Below are 18,977 nucleotides of genomic sequence, written 5' to 3'. Positions count from 1 at the left end.
ATGACATTGAGGAAACCCACGGTCAAATCCACGCTTTAATTCAATTTGGCTTCCATTAATGATATTATTTCCCTGCCAGCCGTGACTTGACGACTCCTACACGGTAATGAAAAACAAATATCTTTTTCCCGGTGCCCCTCTGAGATATGTGCGACTAGGTGGCTGTTTATTAAACTAAGCTGTGTTCCCGGGAAGAGGAGCTTAATGTGGAGAATGAAGAGGAGTGCAGCAGCGTGGTTTGTAACTTGACCTTTGACCGGCGAGTGATGAAACTCGCCAGAAACAGTGCTGATAACATAGCGTCTGCCTTTGTTTTACGAGCTTTGCTCTCTAACTGCAGGAGCGCTTCAGCTGAAAAATATTTCCGTGTGACTAACTTGCTCACGCTGGGTCAGAGCGACCCCGTGGTGAATAACGGGGAGAATGAGGAAAAATATGTTCAGGCGTTTGGCCTGCGCTTCACACATGGACCATTTATTTGATTCTCATCTCCAAACCAATGTCTTATTCTACAATTATTACTCACCAATCTGCTGCACTTTGACACCTTCACAGTAGGCGCCACGTTCTCCATTATTCCCATTTTAACATTGATGGGTTACCTTGACATGTCAGCATGAATGTAGAGTATGAACTGTAACAACCAGGTGTGACATTTTAACCCTCCTTTGTGCCGAAGCTGTGCTCAGATAACGAGCAGAAGGAAAACGAATGAACGGAAAAGAGGTAGAGCGAAGTAGAAGGGAGGGGAGAATGAAGTCAAGGAGCTGTAACAGACAACAGAGGGTGAGAGAGAGCGAACGAACGAGAGTAACCGTGCGAGCGTGAGTCAGGTCTGGAGCGAGGAGGGAAGAGGAGTGTCTCGAGATGCGAGGAGGTGTGAGAACGAGCGAGCGAGCGGGAGTCAGGAATCTTGAGGATGTGTGAGGAAGTAAGTTAGGTGTGATGCCGCGTGACTAACGCCGGTCTCTGGAACAGACAGCGAGGAGCTGAACTCTGCTGATGACTTTCTGCCGCCCTGCAGAGACGGAGACCCACTCGGCTCATTAAAACCTACAACATGTGCCCAATTCTCAGCAGTGTGTGTGGGCACGTGTGTTTGTGTGGCTTTTTCGCTACTGTATACCTGTGGGCAGGTTTATTTTAACTGTGTGAATATGTGTGTACGTGATCTACACCTGAATGCTGTGATATATATTCCCTCTGTTGACAAAGACTGATTTACATCCCCCCTCTGCCTTACATCTTTCCTATCAGAATATGATGTATTTCGCTCGGAGAGCAGACGAAGCACAAATCCATCATCAGTTTGCGAGATCTTTGCTGCCTGACACGCTTTTCCAGGCATTTTTTTTCCCCGAAAGATTATTGAAACTGTCGATCAAATCATTTTATGCAGTCTCATTGGCGTGAGAGAACACCAGCAAAGAAGGCAGAGAGATTCACAGCATCACACGTATATGGTACTGTATGCACCTTAAGTGCCACACTGTGCTCTCACCACAGCAAACCTTTTTTTTTGTACTTCACTTGTCAGCCATTCTCGTCAGACATTTTCCTGTAAAGACTTCTGAGTAGAGATCAGATGCTGACCAATAACTCTCACAGCCCGCAGCTGCATTCCCCAAAAACAGTGGGGCGCTCCTGGCTCCAGGAAGCTGATTATTTTATAGTCACTGTTTTGGCACATATCCTCGCCTAAAACCTCTGCAAGTCATTAGAAGGCTATTTAAATAAACGTGAACCTCCAGCAAGCAGAGGGGATAAGCCTGGAGGGTGGCTGTGAGTCGTAATCCCCATGCATCACCTAGCAGGCTTAGTGCAAAAACTCTTTCTTTCTCGTTCACACAGGCAAAAAAAAAAAGATGGCCCATGCACGCTCGCTGAGATACTTTGGCACACATACATACACTGCAGAATATGCTTTACAGTCACACGCAGAAATTCCAGGGATTTTGTACAAGGAATTAATAAATCCTTTCAAGCAGCTACGGGAAGGGGGATGACTCTCACACTCACACGAATGCAAGCGTGTGAAATCCAGGGTCAAAAAGTGATGCGTCGCTCGCGACAAGCGGCGGCTGCCATGTGGTCAGAGCTTCGGGGTGGGGACGTAAATAGCAGAGAGGGGGGATCAACAGCTGAACAGCCGCTCGGGTAGCGTCTTGTGTCAGTTGAACAATGCACCCCTTGGATGTCTGTATCTCCCTTTTTAAACTTGCATGTATGGATGCAAATGTTCCCACTCTACTATATCCTCAAACACATTTACTTCCACTTCTTCTTCTTCTCCTCGGAAGTCACAAAAACACTCCGTCACACATCTCTAACTCCCTTAAAGAGGACCTATTGTGCTTTTTGTGAAGTGCATACTTGTATTTTGAGTTTCTAGAAAAACATGTTTACATGCTTTAATGTTTAAAAAACATTTAATTCTCTCATACCGGCTGTGCTACAGTACCTCTTTTCACCCTCTGACTGAAACGCACCATAGAGTGCTGCAGGAATTAGTCCTAAAACCCGGAAATGAGTTAGCATTTTAGCTCTTCTGGTTCCCTCGTCTGGAAGTCGATGGGTTTTTTGAATAGGTTTTTAGTTAGATGACTAAAATAAGGTCTGTGGTTAACAGAAGATTAAGAGATTTTAATGTTTTGTTCTACGATATAAAATACGTCAGTAAATATCCCACTCATGAATTTAGAGACTACTAAACGTCATCACGGCAACTCTCATTGTGTAAACTCGTGCTCTTGCGACCGTGATGTAGTTTGTTTATAGCCTAACGTTAGCTTTTTACTTCTGGCGATTGCATTCACACTTCAAAAATCCTAACAGTAGTGTTCATTTGTGGAGATTATCTTGCTGAACAAAACGTGTAAGTATCATAAACGTTTGTTTGCCACAGAGCTTATTTTCTGCAATAATCCAAAACTCAATGGAAAGATCCCATTGACTTTTTGTCGAGGGAACCAGGGCGATGCTAACTTCCTGGTTGGCTTACAAAAATACATCGTCCCTGGAGCACTCTAGCTTTGTCCGCTCAGACTAGCTTTGTTAGAGGGCGTACCAAACTAGCTGCTAGGCAGGTATTATGCAAATGTATTACTTGGTGACATCACTACATTACGGAAGAAAAGGCGGGACTTCAAGCAAGGCGCTTCAGAAAGTTCAGGAGCAGTGTTTCTCCCTTTGGCCTGGACTTTGGGATTTGAAAGTTTGCAGACTTGCACAAAAAACTATATACCACACTAAAGGAAAGGAAAAAGCACAAAAACATAATAGGTCCTCTTTAAAACACACACACACACACTCTTTTGCACACCTCCCAGCCCTCGCTAGCTGGCACTATAAAACTCCACCCGGCTTTTCTGCCCTGAGCCGTTCCCATGTTCCCATTCTGGAGCGGAATTGCAGCCTCCCTTTAAATCCCACTGTGGCAGACAGTATAAATGAAGTCGCTTCCCAGCCTAAAGCGCCGCATAACACCCTAATAACTTCTGTACGCCTCGCCCGAATTAGCTGCGATGCCTTGCCCGCGTCTTGTCGGTGGGTGAGTGCCAGCCGTGCACAGCTAATGACGGCTAATGACTGTTTACGGTGACAGGATCGCTGTTATCCACCCCACCCCAGTCTCCAGCTGTTATTATTATTATCACCATCGCTGGGCTGCTTTTTGATAAGTCCCCACAGACACCCGTTTAAGTGCTTGCTTGATGAAAGGCTCTCATGGTTCCAAGCGGCGATGCCAAGATGATGTGATGGTTGGATTTTCTTGGGGAGTTTTTGCTCCCATTGTTTAACTGAGATGGGAGTCAGTGTGTTCATGTGCTTGTATCCTTGCATGCTGGCCAGCCTCTCATATATGTGTGTGTGTGTGTATGTGTGAACACGCCAGATGATGGAGAACAAATTGAAAATGAGATGGCTTGTACATCTTTTTTTCCCCCCTCTCTCTGTGTGTGTGTGTGTGTGTGTGTGTGTGTGTGTGTGTGTGTGTGTGTGTGTTTTTGTGTGTGGGTCTAGTTAATTTATTCAGGTTATTTTCTCTTCTGCAGACCCATGCAAATGAGATTGAATGGGAATGGATGACAAGCATTCAGGCACAAACAGACAGCCTCATCTCCCTCTCTCTCTCTCTCTCTCTCTCTCTCCAACACGGCTCTGCTAACTGCCTCTCTCTTCCTGTGTCTCCCTTTTTCTTCACTTCTCTCATCTCATTTTCCATGCTCCTCTATCTCTCTCTCTTTCACACACCTGGCTTCACTCAGCGATAAAGAAACACACAGCCATACACGCACGTGTTCCCTTAAAAGCCCGCGAACACAGAGGGAGCTTTTACTACAATGCGCCGACCCTGAGAGGGCGGTTCTCGCAAACATTGCGCTCTCCCTGGTGGATTTGCCCGTGACAGTTTGCTCCCATACGATAAGCTCCGCTAACCATTCTCCACTGAAGTAAAGGGGGTTTTCTTCCCATTGTGTTTGGTAATAAGGGAACTGGCTCTGTGTTAGCGATTGCTGCTAATACCTCACAGCCAATGTGATAGCATTGTCTTTCCAACCTTTTGATGTATGTGTGTGTGCATTTTTTTTTTTTTTTACTATACTCAACTGCCTGTTAGTGCAGGCGAAAATGTGCCTGTGATATGGATGAGTGTGTGTTCAAAGGAGCACTTCTCCAGCATGCATATGCATGTTTGCATGTGTGTGTTTTCCAAAAGCCAGACTGCTGGTGACAGTGAGGCTAATAGTTCTGGTGTAATTAGTTTCAGATTTAGCGTGAAGATGCCATGTGTTGTTGTTCAGGGGGAATTATCATAATGAAACATGCTCTGTCTTTGTTTCTTCACACCCTTTGTCCCTCTTTTCTTTCCCCTCTTTGTTCCAGCTTTTCGCCACTTCCAAATACGTCTCTACTATTTTTCCCTGGCTCCTTTACAACCTGTCATGTCCATGTCTTGACTATTTCCCATGTTTTTTTTTTCTCCCTCCCCTCTCACCTGTTCTCCAGAGGTGCCGGTGTCATCGGTGCTTTGTCTCTCCTCGGTCAGAGAGCTACCGGTTCAGGTCAGAGAACTCTACGCGCAGGGTTTCGTCCTGGTCGCCGTGCACCCGTTCGTCCATCCCTGCGGCCCTCGTCACGCACACATCCAGCGCCAGCTGCACCGGGCCGTGTTGGTCCGAGAGACGCCAAGGTACAAAAACTAAACACATGCTTGTCTTCCAACAAAGTCTCAAGGCAATTCGTGAAATAGTCATGAAATTTTAATCTATTTGATTCGTGTACATAGACACAAATGCCCCTTTTTTTTCATGACGCTCAGCACGACTTTTAACAACATGTTTTTCATGCGTTTTCCTACAAATATCCAGCAACATGTGATGCACGTGTACATTTTTGCTCCAGTCTTTTCAAAATAAAATTACTTAGTTAGGTTTAGGAAAAGATCAACTTTGCTAGGATTAAGCAACAAAATACTTAGTTAGCTTTAGGAAAAGATTGTGGTTTGGCTTGAAATAACAAGTAGGTGCCGTAACTTAAGTATGGAAGTTGTGACAAATGAATCAAAGTTGACTTGTGGTTTCACACGGGACACGAACAGCGGTCTCCTGGCCACCCTTATAGAATAAAACATTTTCACTGTGAGGATTTACGTAGCAGATTGATTAAGATAAATGAGGGGATTCATTTGCAGCCAGATTTAGACAATAGTTAGGTAGCAGCTTTTGCAACTTCATTGTTTTGACAGGGAAGCCCATTGAGACCCATTACTACAAGCACAACTCTGCACCTCACCTCCTTCTCTTGATGTAAAATTAATTGCAGATGAGTCAGCGACATAAAAAGCATCTAACTTTAGTTCGCTGCCCCAATTCCTTCACTTTTGACTATACCTGATTATATACCATACTGTCTGACTACACTTCATACAGTGTATCTCCTCTGTAACCCAGTTACTCTCTGGTGGAAACTACAATATTCACAGTCACATTTGAGCAAAGCATTATTTTCATACCTCCCTCAGCTCTGGTATACGGCATGCAAGCTGAGCTTTATTTTCAGCATCTCATTGTGGAAGTTACTGACAGAACTGATCCAAATAGAAACCATATACATGCATACAGAGACCTGTTGGTGGATTCATTTGGAGCTCTGTTCCCATTTGGGTCTTAAATAATGTTCCCCAGTATTGACTCAGGACATGTACAGCATCAGCTTTTTGATAAAGGAGATGCTTTCAATAACAGGCCCTTTTCACAGCAGCTATTTTGACATGCAGGGTAAACACAGGTGTAATTAATAACATTAATTGGTATTGTGAATGCTGGCTCACTGGAATGGCTGTGGCACACTAAATACAACAGGACTACTGTATAACTAATTTCATCAATTACACCTGTGTTTACCCTGCTATGATATGTAAAAATGGGTGCTGTCAAAAGGGCCTATCACTAGTCATTGGTCCTTATTTCCCCCCCAATTCCTCATAATAGCATTCAGCCATAAAACTATTGGAAGGATTTACAAATGAATGTTTCCCAGAGGATGAATCCTAATGACTTTACATCTAGCGCTACCAGGAGGTCAAAGTTTTCACTTATCAAGTGACTTATATCAACATCTACCAGATGCATTGTCACGACATTTGGTAAACACCATAGACTGTTAAAATATGTCCGTCTCCGTGACGTCATCCATGGGTTTCTGAAGAGCTGTTGTGAGGCTCAAAGTGGATAGCTCCGGCTGTCGCCATCCTGCCATTGACCACACACGACACAACCAAAACGTTTTTTTGTACCAGGCTGTAAACATGTATTATTATATTATATTTCTGCTGTAAATTCTTGCATTTTAACATGGGGATCTACGGGGATTGACTTGCTTTTGGAGCAAGCCTCAAGTGGCCATTCGAAGAACTGCAGTTTTTGGCACTTCTGCATTGGCTTAATTTCCAGAATTTGCCGCCATGGATGTATAAAATTGACGCTTGGTACGGACATTATTTCCCCCCATGTTGAACTTTAATAACTTTGGTGATGCATTAACTTTTCATCTAGCGCTTTTCATCTGGTCAAAATTTCAATTTGTCCAATTATTTGGTTTATCAACACTACTAACTAATGATGTTTCCATCAGCCTCAGCTGTACTTTGTGTTTATTGCTAACGAGCAAATGCAATTAAAAGGAATTACTTTGATTAGTGTACAGTTTTCTGTGTACTCTTTGTAATGTGAATTCAAGGAATAGCGTATACACACTCACTCACACACAAACACCGACACACACACTCTAGTGCACAGGCAGGTGCCGGGCTGCTCCTTTGATGCCCCTCCTGCCAAGTGGTCCTGCTGCTTCCTGGCACCTGTCACCGTGGAGACGGCTGATTGCATCATCAGCGCTCGCCAGAGGGGAACGGCGCGCTGAAAGAGAGAAACCATCTCTCCATCCTTTCATCTGCTTTCTTCAGTGATGGCCGTCCCCCCCCTTTTTCTTTTGTCCTCCCCACCACCCTCCGTCCCCTTTAAACTCCGCCTTTTATCTCCCCATCACCGCCGTCCCCTTTCATCAAAAACCCTAAAAATGAAAGAAGAAAAAATCTGACAGATCTACTGTTTCAAATCTGGCTGCGAATGTCACTCACGCCTCAGAGCACAAGATATTACCACGGCCTTCCCACTGACCTCAATCCAAATCTGAAGAGGCGTATCTGAATACTCCTTTCATGATGGTGTCTTGCAGCGGGAGCAGAAGGAAATTCAGTCCCTCTCTCTGTCTAATAAGTCTTTTGTGATTGTGGTGAATGTGCGCTCCCCATAAATGGAAAATTCAGCCTGTACCAGAATTGACATTATGTTTCTGCTGTGATCATTCTGGGTCAATGAGCACTCGCGAATGTGAGCATGTCTGCCAGAAACTCGTTTAGACTGTAATGTTACTGGGTGATGGAGCTGCTCTGGTGATGATAATGGACAGGAAACGAACCTAAATGTAATGTTATAACAGCACGAGAACATTCAACATTTTCTGGTTCATAGGAGCCGAATTGAACTGAACTAAATGACACATGATTGATGCTTTATACTGAATATTTGTTTAAATTCTTTCCTTTCTCACCCTGTAGTTCAGAGAAAAGCCAACTGAGGTGGGCGAGACATCGTCTGGAGACAGACGTGTGTGTGGCAGGCCACCAGGCAGCCGACCCAGAAGTGATCCAGAGCTACGTCAAGAGGGTAAGTTCACTTTTTTGCAATCAGTGTTCTACTTCTACGGGGTAAAAATAACTTTTTTTGACTGTAATTATCATGGTAGGTCAAATAGGATCTTTGTGCACCATGGCTTTACTGATGAGGCACCTGTGCAGGGTAGAAGGCTTAAAGGTCTTATTGATAACATTTTTATGTAGACGAATATTAAAAAAAACAAAAAAAAAACATCCACAAAGCCTTTAGAAAGGTGCCGTTTAATTTGGATGTAAATTATTATGATCGTGAATTATCATTTTAAACATTTTGGCTGGTCCAAAATGAACGTTTTGTTGATCTCTGCAGAAGATATCTGACGTCTGGTTCCCACTTCTGACAAGGCTTGTGAGCCAATAGTAAAACGATGCTCGTATCACGTGGTATCTCTGGGTCGTCAGTTAGTGCTGGAAAAACGGATAAAATGTCTGAGATTGATGGTAAATGCCTGGCAACGACTTGTTGTGAAGTGAATGCAATGGAACAGGGGAGGGAGAATGCGACATCTAGTGGCTAAAAGTCATCAATGTTATCAATAGCACTTTTAAAATTGCTAGAACTACTTTGAGGAAAGGCCCTCTAATGAAAACATGCAATAACTGAAGGACAAAAAATCTGGAGGTATGGAGCTTAGCAGACCTCTGCAGCCCGCTCCTAATCTCTGCTTGAGGCTACATTAGCCGCTGCTACAGTAGCATAACACACCTGAGATTCCGCCCGAACTGCCGGTGCATTCTGGGTAATGCAGGCAGCAGGAATGCGTGGAATAAAAAGTGTTGTGAGTTCGACAATGTTATAGGAATGTGTTGCTAAATCAGCGGACTCTTTAAAAGGATAACTTTGGTATTTTTCCACCTGGACACTATTTTCCCATATTTTTGTATCTAAGTGGGGACAACGCTTTTTGAAATTGGTCCAGTATTGAGGGAGAACGCTGCAGCCGCTAAACAAGCTGTAATGTAATCATTTTGGGCAACCTGGTATCGTCAGTTTACGTCCACTAAAAGTGCTTGTTTTTGCCACTGACAGGCTCAGATTGTTATTATTCGTGTCTGACAACATTATGGAAAGGATCCTATAGAGAAATAAAACATTTTTACTTACCTTTTGCTTGATCCGACCTGTTTGTTATTGTGTGTCTCGCTCGGAGAAGTCTAGTTCTGAAACCTTGCGTCGCATCCACATTGTCAAAATCATCTAAACATTCAGCCGTGACATTGAAAATCGTTTAGATAACACTAAGCTACGCTTTCTGTACTCCAACACAACAAGTCAAATGACACAATAACAAACAGAAAGGGAAAGGTAAGAAAAAGGTTTAATTTCTCTGTAGGCTCCTTTCTATAATGTTGTCAGACACTGGACCAGTTTCAAAAAGTGTTGTCCCCATTAGTCACTTAGACACAAAAACATGGGAAAATAGGTGAATGAAAATACCAAAGTTACCCTTTAAGAAACCCTGCTTATTCTCCATACCTGTTTTTGTGTCTCTCATGTTGGTGCAACAGTGCTGTGACAGTGAAGGGAACATTACGGGGCTCAAAGGGCTACAGGCAACTGCCTATAATTGCCTGTCTGTAACCCTGCCTCTAAAAAAAAATAGACTGAGGAGAAGAAATCAGCGAAACATACTGGATTACCACTAGTTGCATCTCCTGTAACTAGGCAACAGCAGGAGGGGCCCTATAATGAAAGGAAGGTGACAGAAGTTATGGTAAACCGTAATGAGACTTAACCCTAAGATACCCTGCCAACCACAGCGTCGTCACTGCTGGCATTTATCAGCTGTAAAACTCACCTTTACTCCCTCTGCTCATGAATACTGCAACGGTCCTACAATGGGAAATGAAAATGTGCTCTATTGAATAGATTTGCATCTGAACACCCAACGAGCACAAAGGGAAACCTGATTGGATGGAAATGCACATCACTGAATATAATGTGATAGGCTCCGGCGGCGTGACATGAATAACCAATCAGATCACAAGCTGCCAGAGAGAGTTGGAGATAAGAACCCAGGAGCGGTACCGGGCAGACAGAGTGACAGGCTGGTTGTGTGTGTTCAGTTTTGCTATTCTATACTTCTATTTCTCCAGCACTCGCTATCCCACCCACTCTCAATCTGTCTCCGGACATACTCATCAGATAAAACCTGTGTGACTCTGTGTAATTGCGAGTGTGTCGGATGGTAATAGAGAGACTGTTAATATATGTGATGCGTGTGTGTGTGTGGATGAGTGAAGTGTCAAAAGTACTGGGTAATGGGGGGAAGATGCGTCTCATTATTGTTTTGGTGGTAGTTTGCAATATGATTTCTCTCCCGTTGAGCCTGTCTAAAACTGTCAGCCCAAATATCAACTGACAATTAACCACCAGAGCTCCACGGGAGGGAGCGGCACACACACACTGTCACACGCGTACACACACGGATGCGTTGAGATAATGAGGTCCTTTTGTCATTTGAATATTTGATCTTTGCAGATGATTAGGTAGGTTGTTATTTTGCAGAATATCTACGTCAGGCTTTGTTTGTGTGTAAATGAGGCTTTGTTTGTCAGACTGTAGTAGAAGAGGCTGTGCAAATTTATTTGTGGTGCCGTGAATGACGTCCTTTTATATTTACGCGTCACTGAAATTTATTCTAGTTTATTTTGTGTGTGTGTGTGTGTGTGTGTTATACCTGCAGATCCAGGATGTAGCAGAGCAAGGGGTGATGTTTGTGGGCTTTCTCCAGCAGCCGGGTGGAGGACCCTGCTACTTGGGGCACTGGGACCCCGAAGACCTGTCCTCCTTACATTCAAGCCCTTCACCCATACATCGACACCCCTTCAGCGCCAACACCAGCCCGACAGATCCTACGGAACCACATCATAAAGACGCAGAACCTGACCGTCACCGCTTTGAGCCTCAAGAGCTGGATCATAACACACGGGACCACAAGCCAAGAGAACCGGACTTCAGTCCTCTCCAGAGTTTAGAACAAGACGAGTCCAACGAGCAAATGCAGACCGTACAGATCGGCAACAAAGAGTCTTTAGAATCAACGAACCGGCCTCAAGATCACAGCGGCGTAGACACAGTTCAGTGGTGTTCAAATCAAAACCCAGCAGACGCCCAAGGGAACCAGCGGTGTCCCAGCCCTCCTGAAGCTGCAGATATAATCAGACAGCAGAAGGGACATTTTCACCTCTCCGACCAGACAGAAAGACTAAGTTCAAGCTCCGAAAGCTGGCCCAGCTCTCCCGAACTGGATCGAAACCATGAGAGAAAGTCCAGCTCTACCTGCACAGATGGGCAAAGCAGAGTGACGACACACAACAACAACCATATCCGACTCAAGGGTTCAGAAAAAGACAAGAATGCAACTTCACCACCAGTGCAGGGTAGTAAGTAACCAGTTTCCTGTTTGTACTGGGGTCATTGGACAAAGGTCGTGTCTAGAAGGTAAGACGCAAATTGCGAAACCCTCACAAGATGGTTAGGCATTGACTTCAAATGGTAAAGGTTAGGATAGGTCGTCTGGCAGCGAGTCTCACGAGAGGTTTTGCCAGTGTTTACAAGTTTTTCGCAATTTGCGGGTTACCTTCTAGACACGACCTTGGACAAATCATCATTATGCCAAGTTCTATTTGGAGTCCAATTGTTTTTTGTTTGTTTGTGTGCCTTTAGGGATGCAGCTGTTTGCCTTGTACAACCACACGGGAGAGCTGAACACATCTCTGAGGTTCTACTCACTCAGGGTGCCTCTGCAAGTACAAAAGGAAGCAGGGCTAATCACAGATGTTGACACACACTGGCTCGACCACATGACTCAGCATTTCACCAACGGTGCGCACCTCATAGACGGGTTTTTCCAGCTCGGAGATGATAACGGTATGCTTCATGGCCATAGCAATAAACTACTGCTGATTATGTGATTTTGGAAGCGCCGTCACCCTAGAGTCATACATTTAGAGCAGGGCTGCTCAAAGTTGGCCCGCCATCAGGTTTGATTTGGCCGGCCAGATGTTAGTGAATTATTTATTTTTTTAAATTAAAAAGGCCCACAGGATCATAACTTTACTCTCTTTCAGCTGTAGCAGGCTCAGTTTTAGAACTAGTGAAGTTACTGGTATCATGTGAAATTAGAAAACCTAGGGAATCCATTCATATTAACCATGTCATGCTACCATATCAGGAAGGAGGTTAAATAACGCTCCAAAGTCAGGCTAAATTTTGGCGAGGAAAAACTGGCATGGCCATTTTCACAGGGGTCCCTTGACCTCTGACCTCAAGATATGTGAATGAAAATGGGTTCTATGGGTACCCACGAGTCTCCCCTTCACAGACATGCCCACTTTATGATAATCACATGCAGTTTAGGGCAAAAACATGCAGTTTGTTGAATGCAGTATAAATTATTAGTAGTTATTTTCGCCTATACTAAAGATGGTGTAGGGTATTTGAATATTTCTGCATGCTAGGGTCCCTAAACAGTCTTGAAAATGCATAATTGATGTACAGTATGACTGAATATGAGCCCAATTGTATTCAGCAGATGGGTTTCAGTGGGTTAACTATGTAAAAGCTAAAGAAATATTCCACCTACAACCATAGTTGTTTACTTTTGACCCGTGGCCCACCATTGAGTTCCAGTTTTGGCCCTCCAAGGGAAAAGGTTTGGGCATCCTTGATTTAGAGCATGTAAAATCAGAAAAAAGGTGACAAATGTACCATGAAGTATGCAACTACAGGCTGCATTAGCACCAAGTCACACCAGAAAGTTGCATAGCCAAATTCATTGTTGCGTCCTCACATAATAGCTCATGATGGAATCTTAGTCATTGGTCTTTGTTTTCCTGAAAACAGCTGTTTGCTGTGGCTGGACACAAGGTTGATGAGAACAGTAAGGCTGAACCACAACAGTAAAGTTGTGGGCCGTAAAACCAAAACAACGAGCTGAAAGAGGCTAAAATGTTATGTAAAGCTAAAGGGAACTGCAGAGTTGGGTGACAATTATCAGAGGGTTCATCACTATGGGCGACCACTTTCACATTAAACACAGTTATTTGATGATTGTTTGATATAATATAAACATATTGATTATTGCAGCTTTAAAGTAACTGTTTCATCACCTTTCCTCCTCACCTTTCACTGGTTTCACTAGTTCCTGACGACAGGAAAAAGCAGCTCAGGCTGTAGATTTTTAGCTCCGCTGTTGGTAATGGATGATATGCATGGAGTGACGCGCCATAAGTCCGCGGCTTATACCATAAGTCACTGTTCAGTCACCCATTGAATAAGTAGGCTTAAGCCAGCGGGAACGGGGGGGATCAATAGTGAGAGATTGGAGAGTGGAGATGAGCTTGTAACTCCTGTCTGAGTCACACACATCCTCCTCTGCTTATCTCTCTCTTAATTTGTCCCGTTTCTCCAGACAACGGCGTTTCATGTGTGGATAGCGTGTTCATCTTCCAGAGCTCCGCAGAGGAGACCACAAACGCCTCCTACGACGCCATCGTGGTCGAGCAGTGGACTGTCGTTGATGTGGGTCTTTTAATACTCCGGTGAAGATGTGCACTTTGAGAAAATCCTTTGTGACTGAAGGCTTAAGCTGTTTTCTGTCAAACATTACATAAGAGTGGAGATGAAGGAAAGCAGCGTGTGTGCTTGTGGCTCAGATTAACTTTGCCTATACCTGCACGGCTACTGTAATGCGTTTTCTTTTTTGTCACTTTGCAATGTACACTTTGAGTGATTTTCTGTCTCATGTCCAGGGTGTTGTGGTGAAGACAGACTACATCCCCTTGCTCCAGTCTCTGGCTCCGTATGGATGGAGGCTCATGTGTGTGTTACCCACGCCAATTGTGAAGACTAACAGGTACAGAACTAGCAACACGTTCTCGGCCCAACTCGTCGCATACCGACGCTTTGTCAGACCCCTCTGCGTCACTTTTTGCTCGCAGTAAACACGTCCTTAATGTTGTGAATTAAACATAAACACTTGCTTAGGATTAGACAACAAAACCATTTATAGGGTTAGGAAAAAACACAATGGTTTGGGTTAAAACTACTACGTTTTTACAGTGAAAATGTGACTTCACGTCAGCAGCATAACATAATTGTGATATGTGAAATGTAACAATTACAGTGCTATAGATTTAAATCCGCGATCCCACTCCATAATAACAAAAAGAAACCAGTACTCACCCTCATTAGAAGTTTATCCTACAGGTCTTGTGCTCTGCAAATCCATTAACAACACTGTTTAAGAACCTTTTTTATTGGAATGTCCTGGCTGTGTGCGACACAGCGTGATGTGGCACGCTGCTTTGAGCTGAACTTTTATCAGAGGCCCAGCTGTTTCTATTTATTTCTATCGCTCACTTTTAAATCACCTCAATGGACCAGGAGGGGCTGATTGGTGAAGTTGAAATGAGGAGTTATCTATACGATACCTCCTGATGTAAAGTGAATGCCCTGTGTTTGTTGGACCCGTCGTCCTCCCTTCCCGCCTGCCCTGTGTGTCTCTTTCGCTCTTTAAACTACGTCACCACAGTCACTCCCGGTGTATTTTCCCTGAGCGTTTACTGTTGCCGCGGATGGGTTTACATTGTAGTTAATGGAAAGGTCTCATATTGGTGCTGCAGGGTGCCTTGTGCGGCGGTATTGAACGCCAACGGTCATGATAAAGCATCGGTATTTGACGCTCTGGGAATGAGAATGGGCTGCAGCTACACCCCAAGATACCACTGTTACAACCATAAACTCACCTTCTTTTTCTTTACATTCCATCATTTTGAATAACATCATCTAAGGACTAATTACTGCTTTGTTGATTTTAGAGTCATTATACTCTTTTGTCTGTCTCATTCTTTTTTGGGATAAGGACTGACAGCGTAGTTTAGATAAACAGGACAGATGGTTCAAGATCTGACAAATCATGATCATATGCTCATCTCAACATGAAACCGCTTTTGAAATCTGCCGGGGCTGCGAACAAAAACACAGTCGCTGATGTGCTGTTGTCTTGTAACCTGTCACTTTACGAACCGCAGCGAACTGAAACTGGATTTCAATACATGTAGTGACATGCGAGCTCCTCAGATAATAACAGTAGTAAAAAGTGCTGCTCTTTTTCTTTCTGCAGCGACGGGAGTTTGTCGACCAAGCAAATCCTCTTCCTTCAGAGACCCGTTTTGCAGCGCAAGAGAAAAGACTTCAAGGTTTGCTCCCCTTTGTCTTCCATCTTCGCAGAGAATCTGTCACTCGTGTCTGTTGTGCCTTTAGGATACGTGCCTTTATGTCACAGGAAGGTGCCACTAAAAAGTTGTGTTGCTAAATATGGGATGTACAGCAAATATAAAAAACGCTCAGGAAAAAGTCTAATAATAGGAGACCTTAAACTGTACAGGAAAGATGCATCAATAAAAAGGGCTTTGTTGTGGTTTGGCAGGTGTCTGGAGAGATGGAAAGAAAAAGACTCGGCACAAAGCGCAAAACTGTCTCAAACACATCTGTTTGGTTTCAGATGCCGAACCTCAGGGGTCGCAGCAAGGCGAAGAAAAAATCTGGTGGAGAAACGCAAGAGGAGAGGGAGAACAGGTCCCCTCTGATGGAGACGGAGATGGACAGGTTGAGAAGAAACACAATAGAGGAGGAAGACGAAGAGGCGGCGGAGGGGAGGAGGAGGAGAGACAGCGGAAGGAGCGATGGAGCGAGCCCTCAGGAAGGTGGAGAGGAGAGGGAGGAGGATGCGCGGCATCAAAGGGCGTTCCTGTCGGGGAGCAGGGCTTCTGTCGAGGAACAGGAAGAGGAAACCGACATTGACAACATGTCGGAGCAGGAGAAGTCGGTGAGATGGACAGATGTGTGTCGGGGAGATGATGGAAGGGTCAAGGAGGAGGTGAAGACGGAGGAGCGGATCAAACAGCAGCTGTTTTCCGGCGTCTGTTGACACATTGGGCACAAAGCAGGCGATGGCGAGCGGAGGCCTGTTTAGTTTATCAAAAAAATACCGTTTTGTTCATCTGGATTTTTTTGTTCCAACCCAGATATAGTGTTACTAGTCATCACGTACCGATGTACTGCTCTGTTTCGGGCGTTAAAACTGTTGCGAGTCTTTGAGGTTGTAGCTCCCATATATGGAGAAAGTGTTGTGCAGTTCTCTGCTTTGGGTCAGTGTTGCTATTTAGTGTAAATGAAATGAAACTGTACAAGAGAACAACCTAGAGAACGTCTCCAGTCCGAGCATTAAGTGGTATTTTCTTGCCCATTGTTGTATTTTACTACTTTTCTTCTCTGTTAAAAAGGGATTTCACTGTATTTTTATATGTAAAGTATATAATTTGAGATAGAGACAAGAGGGGGGACAAGTTGACACAAAGTATGTAGTACGCTGCTTAGAGCCTGACCGACACATCTGCAATGTTTTGGCCAATTTTTGAGGTAATTTAGAAATGTTGTCTTCATTACATACTGTAGTTTCTTGGTCACAACTTAGACAAACATAATTGATAAGGATCCCTTAAATTTGGAAGAAAAATTCATATCGGCCAACTGGATCAGATTTTAGATATTTCTCTGTAGGTATCGGCCAGGCTCTACAGTATGTCGCATTGAGGTTTTTAATGTTACGTTTTTTTGGGCCTAAACATTAAAGGGTCATGTAAATTACAAAAAACAAAAGTATTGTCACTTAGCTCTAGTTGAATCTAGATAGTTTTGTTTTTCTTTGCACAGGTTTGGAGATGTCTGAGCTTTCTTCACTTCGGTACAATGGAGGTGAAAGTAATTTAGTTTGTGGTGCTACTTATCTATTACATACATAATAAAAAAGAAACCGAAACAGCTCTTTCCAGAAGCTATGTCCCAGATACTCTAGATCAGTGTTTCCCAAACTTTTTTTCCTGGGGACCCACTTTTTAAAAATGACAAACCACTGCGACCCAATTCACAATATAAACCATTTCTATAAATCATGAGAAGAGCAAATTTTATGCATATATTAACGTTCCTGACCTTTTTTTTACAGCCATTTCTGCATCACCTTATATTATCTTGAATAGGTAAACCAGTCATGTCAAAGAGCTTGATAAATCACAACTTTGTTTTATGCACGTGTTATTGAAAGCATATACATACGTTAACTACTTTTTATTACACGTCAATCACGGTGTTCTACGGTCATTTCTCTATAGCAGACCGTTGCTATGAATAACAGACCGTTGCTATGGATGCAGTTCTGATGTCGGACTCTGGCTGACCATTTTCGTGTCAAATTATTGATTTCTTAAGTAAGTAGCCGTGTAATAAGTGGGATAATGTGTAGCTAGTGAATCATTGTAGTGAAATAAACCCCTTCAGGGCAATGCAAGACCCCTCCGCTTGGACGGGTGGATCCCGACACGAGTGCCACATCGCCCTGTCGGGGTTTGCATGTACATTACCTGTACATTATCCCTTACATAAATGAGACCAAATAAATGCATTTAGGCGGAGTTTACAGGATCTCGTTTTTTTTCCTCTCGTCAGTAAAACAAACAAATGTACACTAGCCTTTCAAATTAGATTCAATGTTATAAGTAGGCTACAATTATCAGAAGAAGATGAACATTCAGGCTCCCTCTTGTGGGTCAAAGATGTACTGCAGATATAACTGTTAAATAAAAGACGATGGAAGAAATTCTGCAAATTTATTTGGCGACCCTAATAAAATCTCCTGCGACCCACCTGTGGGTCCCGACCCAGTCTTTGGGAATGACTGCTCTAGATAATCAACAGGACGCACGGTCGACAGTTTTCTTTAGGACTATTTCTTCAGTAGAAAATAGTTCCTATGAAAACTGATTACAGTGAGGTCTGTTGATTTTACAGGTCTGACAATTTCATGGTAATTAGGTGATAATTAACAAGTAACCTATTTGAAATTTTTGCCAAACTACCCCAATATTTACCTCAAAATGTATTGAAAATTACTTTATTGTAAATGTTATTTAATGATTATATTCCGCTATTTCCCAGTAGCTGGTAATTTATTAAATACATTTCCCAGAAAAGAATACAAAGTTAATTGATATGCTTTATTTCCATGTCTGCTGATAAATAGATAATAATTAGCAAATAACTTATTTGAAATTTCTTTAAAAAACACCCGACTCATTACATTAGTTACTAGAGTGAGATGTGTGCCTGATCAGAAGTGTCTTCTATTAGTTTTCCACCTCCGATGAAGAGCAGTGCACAGACGCTTTTCAAGCCTAAGGGCCCTATTTAAACGATTATGTTATTTTAGCATATAATTATTAAATAATGTATATAATTAATTAACTTTCGATACATTTTGAGGTAAATGTCGGGGTAATTTGGCAGTAATTCCAAAGAAATTTCAAATAGGTTACTTGCTAATTATCACCTAATAACCATGACATTGGCAGACCTGTAAAATGAAGTGTTGCCAACTATTTTTAAATTCAATTTTTTAATGCTGGGAGCATCACAAACCATTCACCTCCATTGTAATATGACAGATATCTCAAACCAAAAAAGTCTGCTTGGTTAGATACTACAAGAGGCAAGGGAAAAGCTTTTTGTAATGTGGGAGAACTGACCTTTAAAAGGTTTCTTCTTTGAAAAATGTGTAAATTAGAAACTATTTATTACTTATTTCCTGGACCACCTGTGTCGTGTCTTAAGTGGTGTGACATGTGAGTCTTTATATAAAAAGTAGAGGTCAATAAAGTGTTTAAAAAAACAGAT

The 18,977-nt window shown here is 43.1% G+C and overlaps 1 protein-coding gene across 2 annotated transcripts in view; it reads left to right on the top strand.

Moving 5' to 3' along the window:
* Positions 1-18,944, top strand: part of rftn1a (raftlin, lipid raft linker 1a) — a 30,845-nt gene extending 11,901 nt beyond the window's left edge. Inside the window, exons 3-10 of one of the 2 annotated variants that reach the window (XM_074613138.1) lie at positions 5,011-5,194; positions 8,123-8,231; positions 10,927-11,623; positions 11,910-12,113; positions 13,657-13,766; positions 13,997-14,100; positions 15,370-15,445; positions 15,751-18,944. In XM_074613138.1, the coding sequence (XP_074469239.1) occupies positions 5,011-5,194; positions 8,123-8,231; positions 10,927-11,623; positions 11,910-12,113; positions 13,657-13,766; positions 13,997-14,100; positions 15,370-15,445; positions 15,751-16,176 (1,910 nt within the window). In that variant the 3' untranslated portion in view covers positions 16,177-18,944. Of the gene's footprint in view, positions 1-5,010; positions 5,195-8,122; positions 8,232-10,926; positions 11,627-11,909; positions 12,114-13,656; positions 13,767-13,996; positions 14,101-15,369; positions 15,446-15,750 lie in introns of both variants that reach the window. The other variant, XM_074613137.1, reaches the window with a different exon arrangement.
* Positions 18,945-18,977: the final 33 nt, after the last annotated feature.

This window comes from Sebastes fasciatus, chromosome 17 (assembly GCF_043250625.1).
Source record: "Sebastes fasciatus isolate fSebFas1 chromosome 17, fSebFas1.pri, whole genome shotgun sequence".
NCBI classification, from domain to species: Eukaryota; Metazoa; Chordata; class Actinopteri; order Perciformes; family Sebastidae; genus Sebastes; species Sebastes fasciatus.
This window is presented reverse-complemented; position numbering and strand designations above follow the sequence as displayed.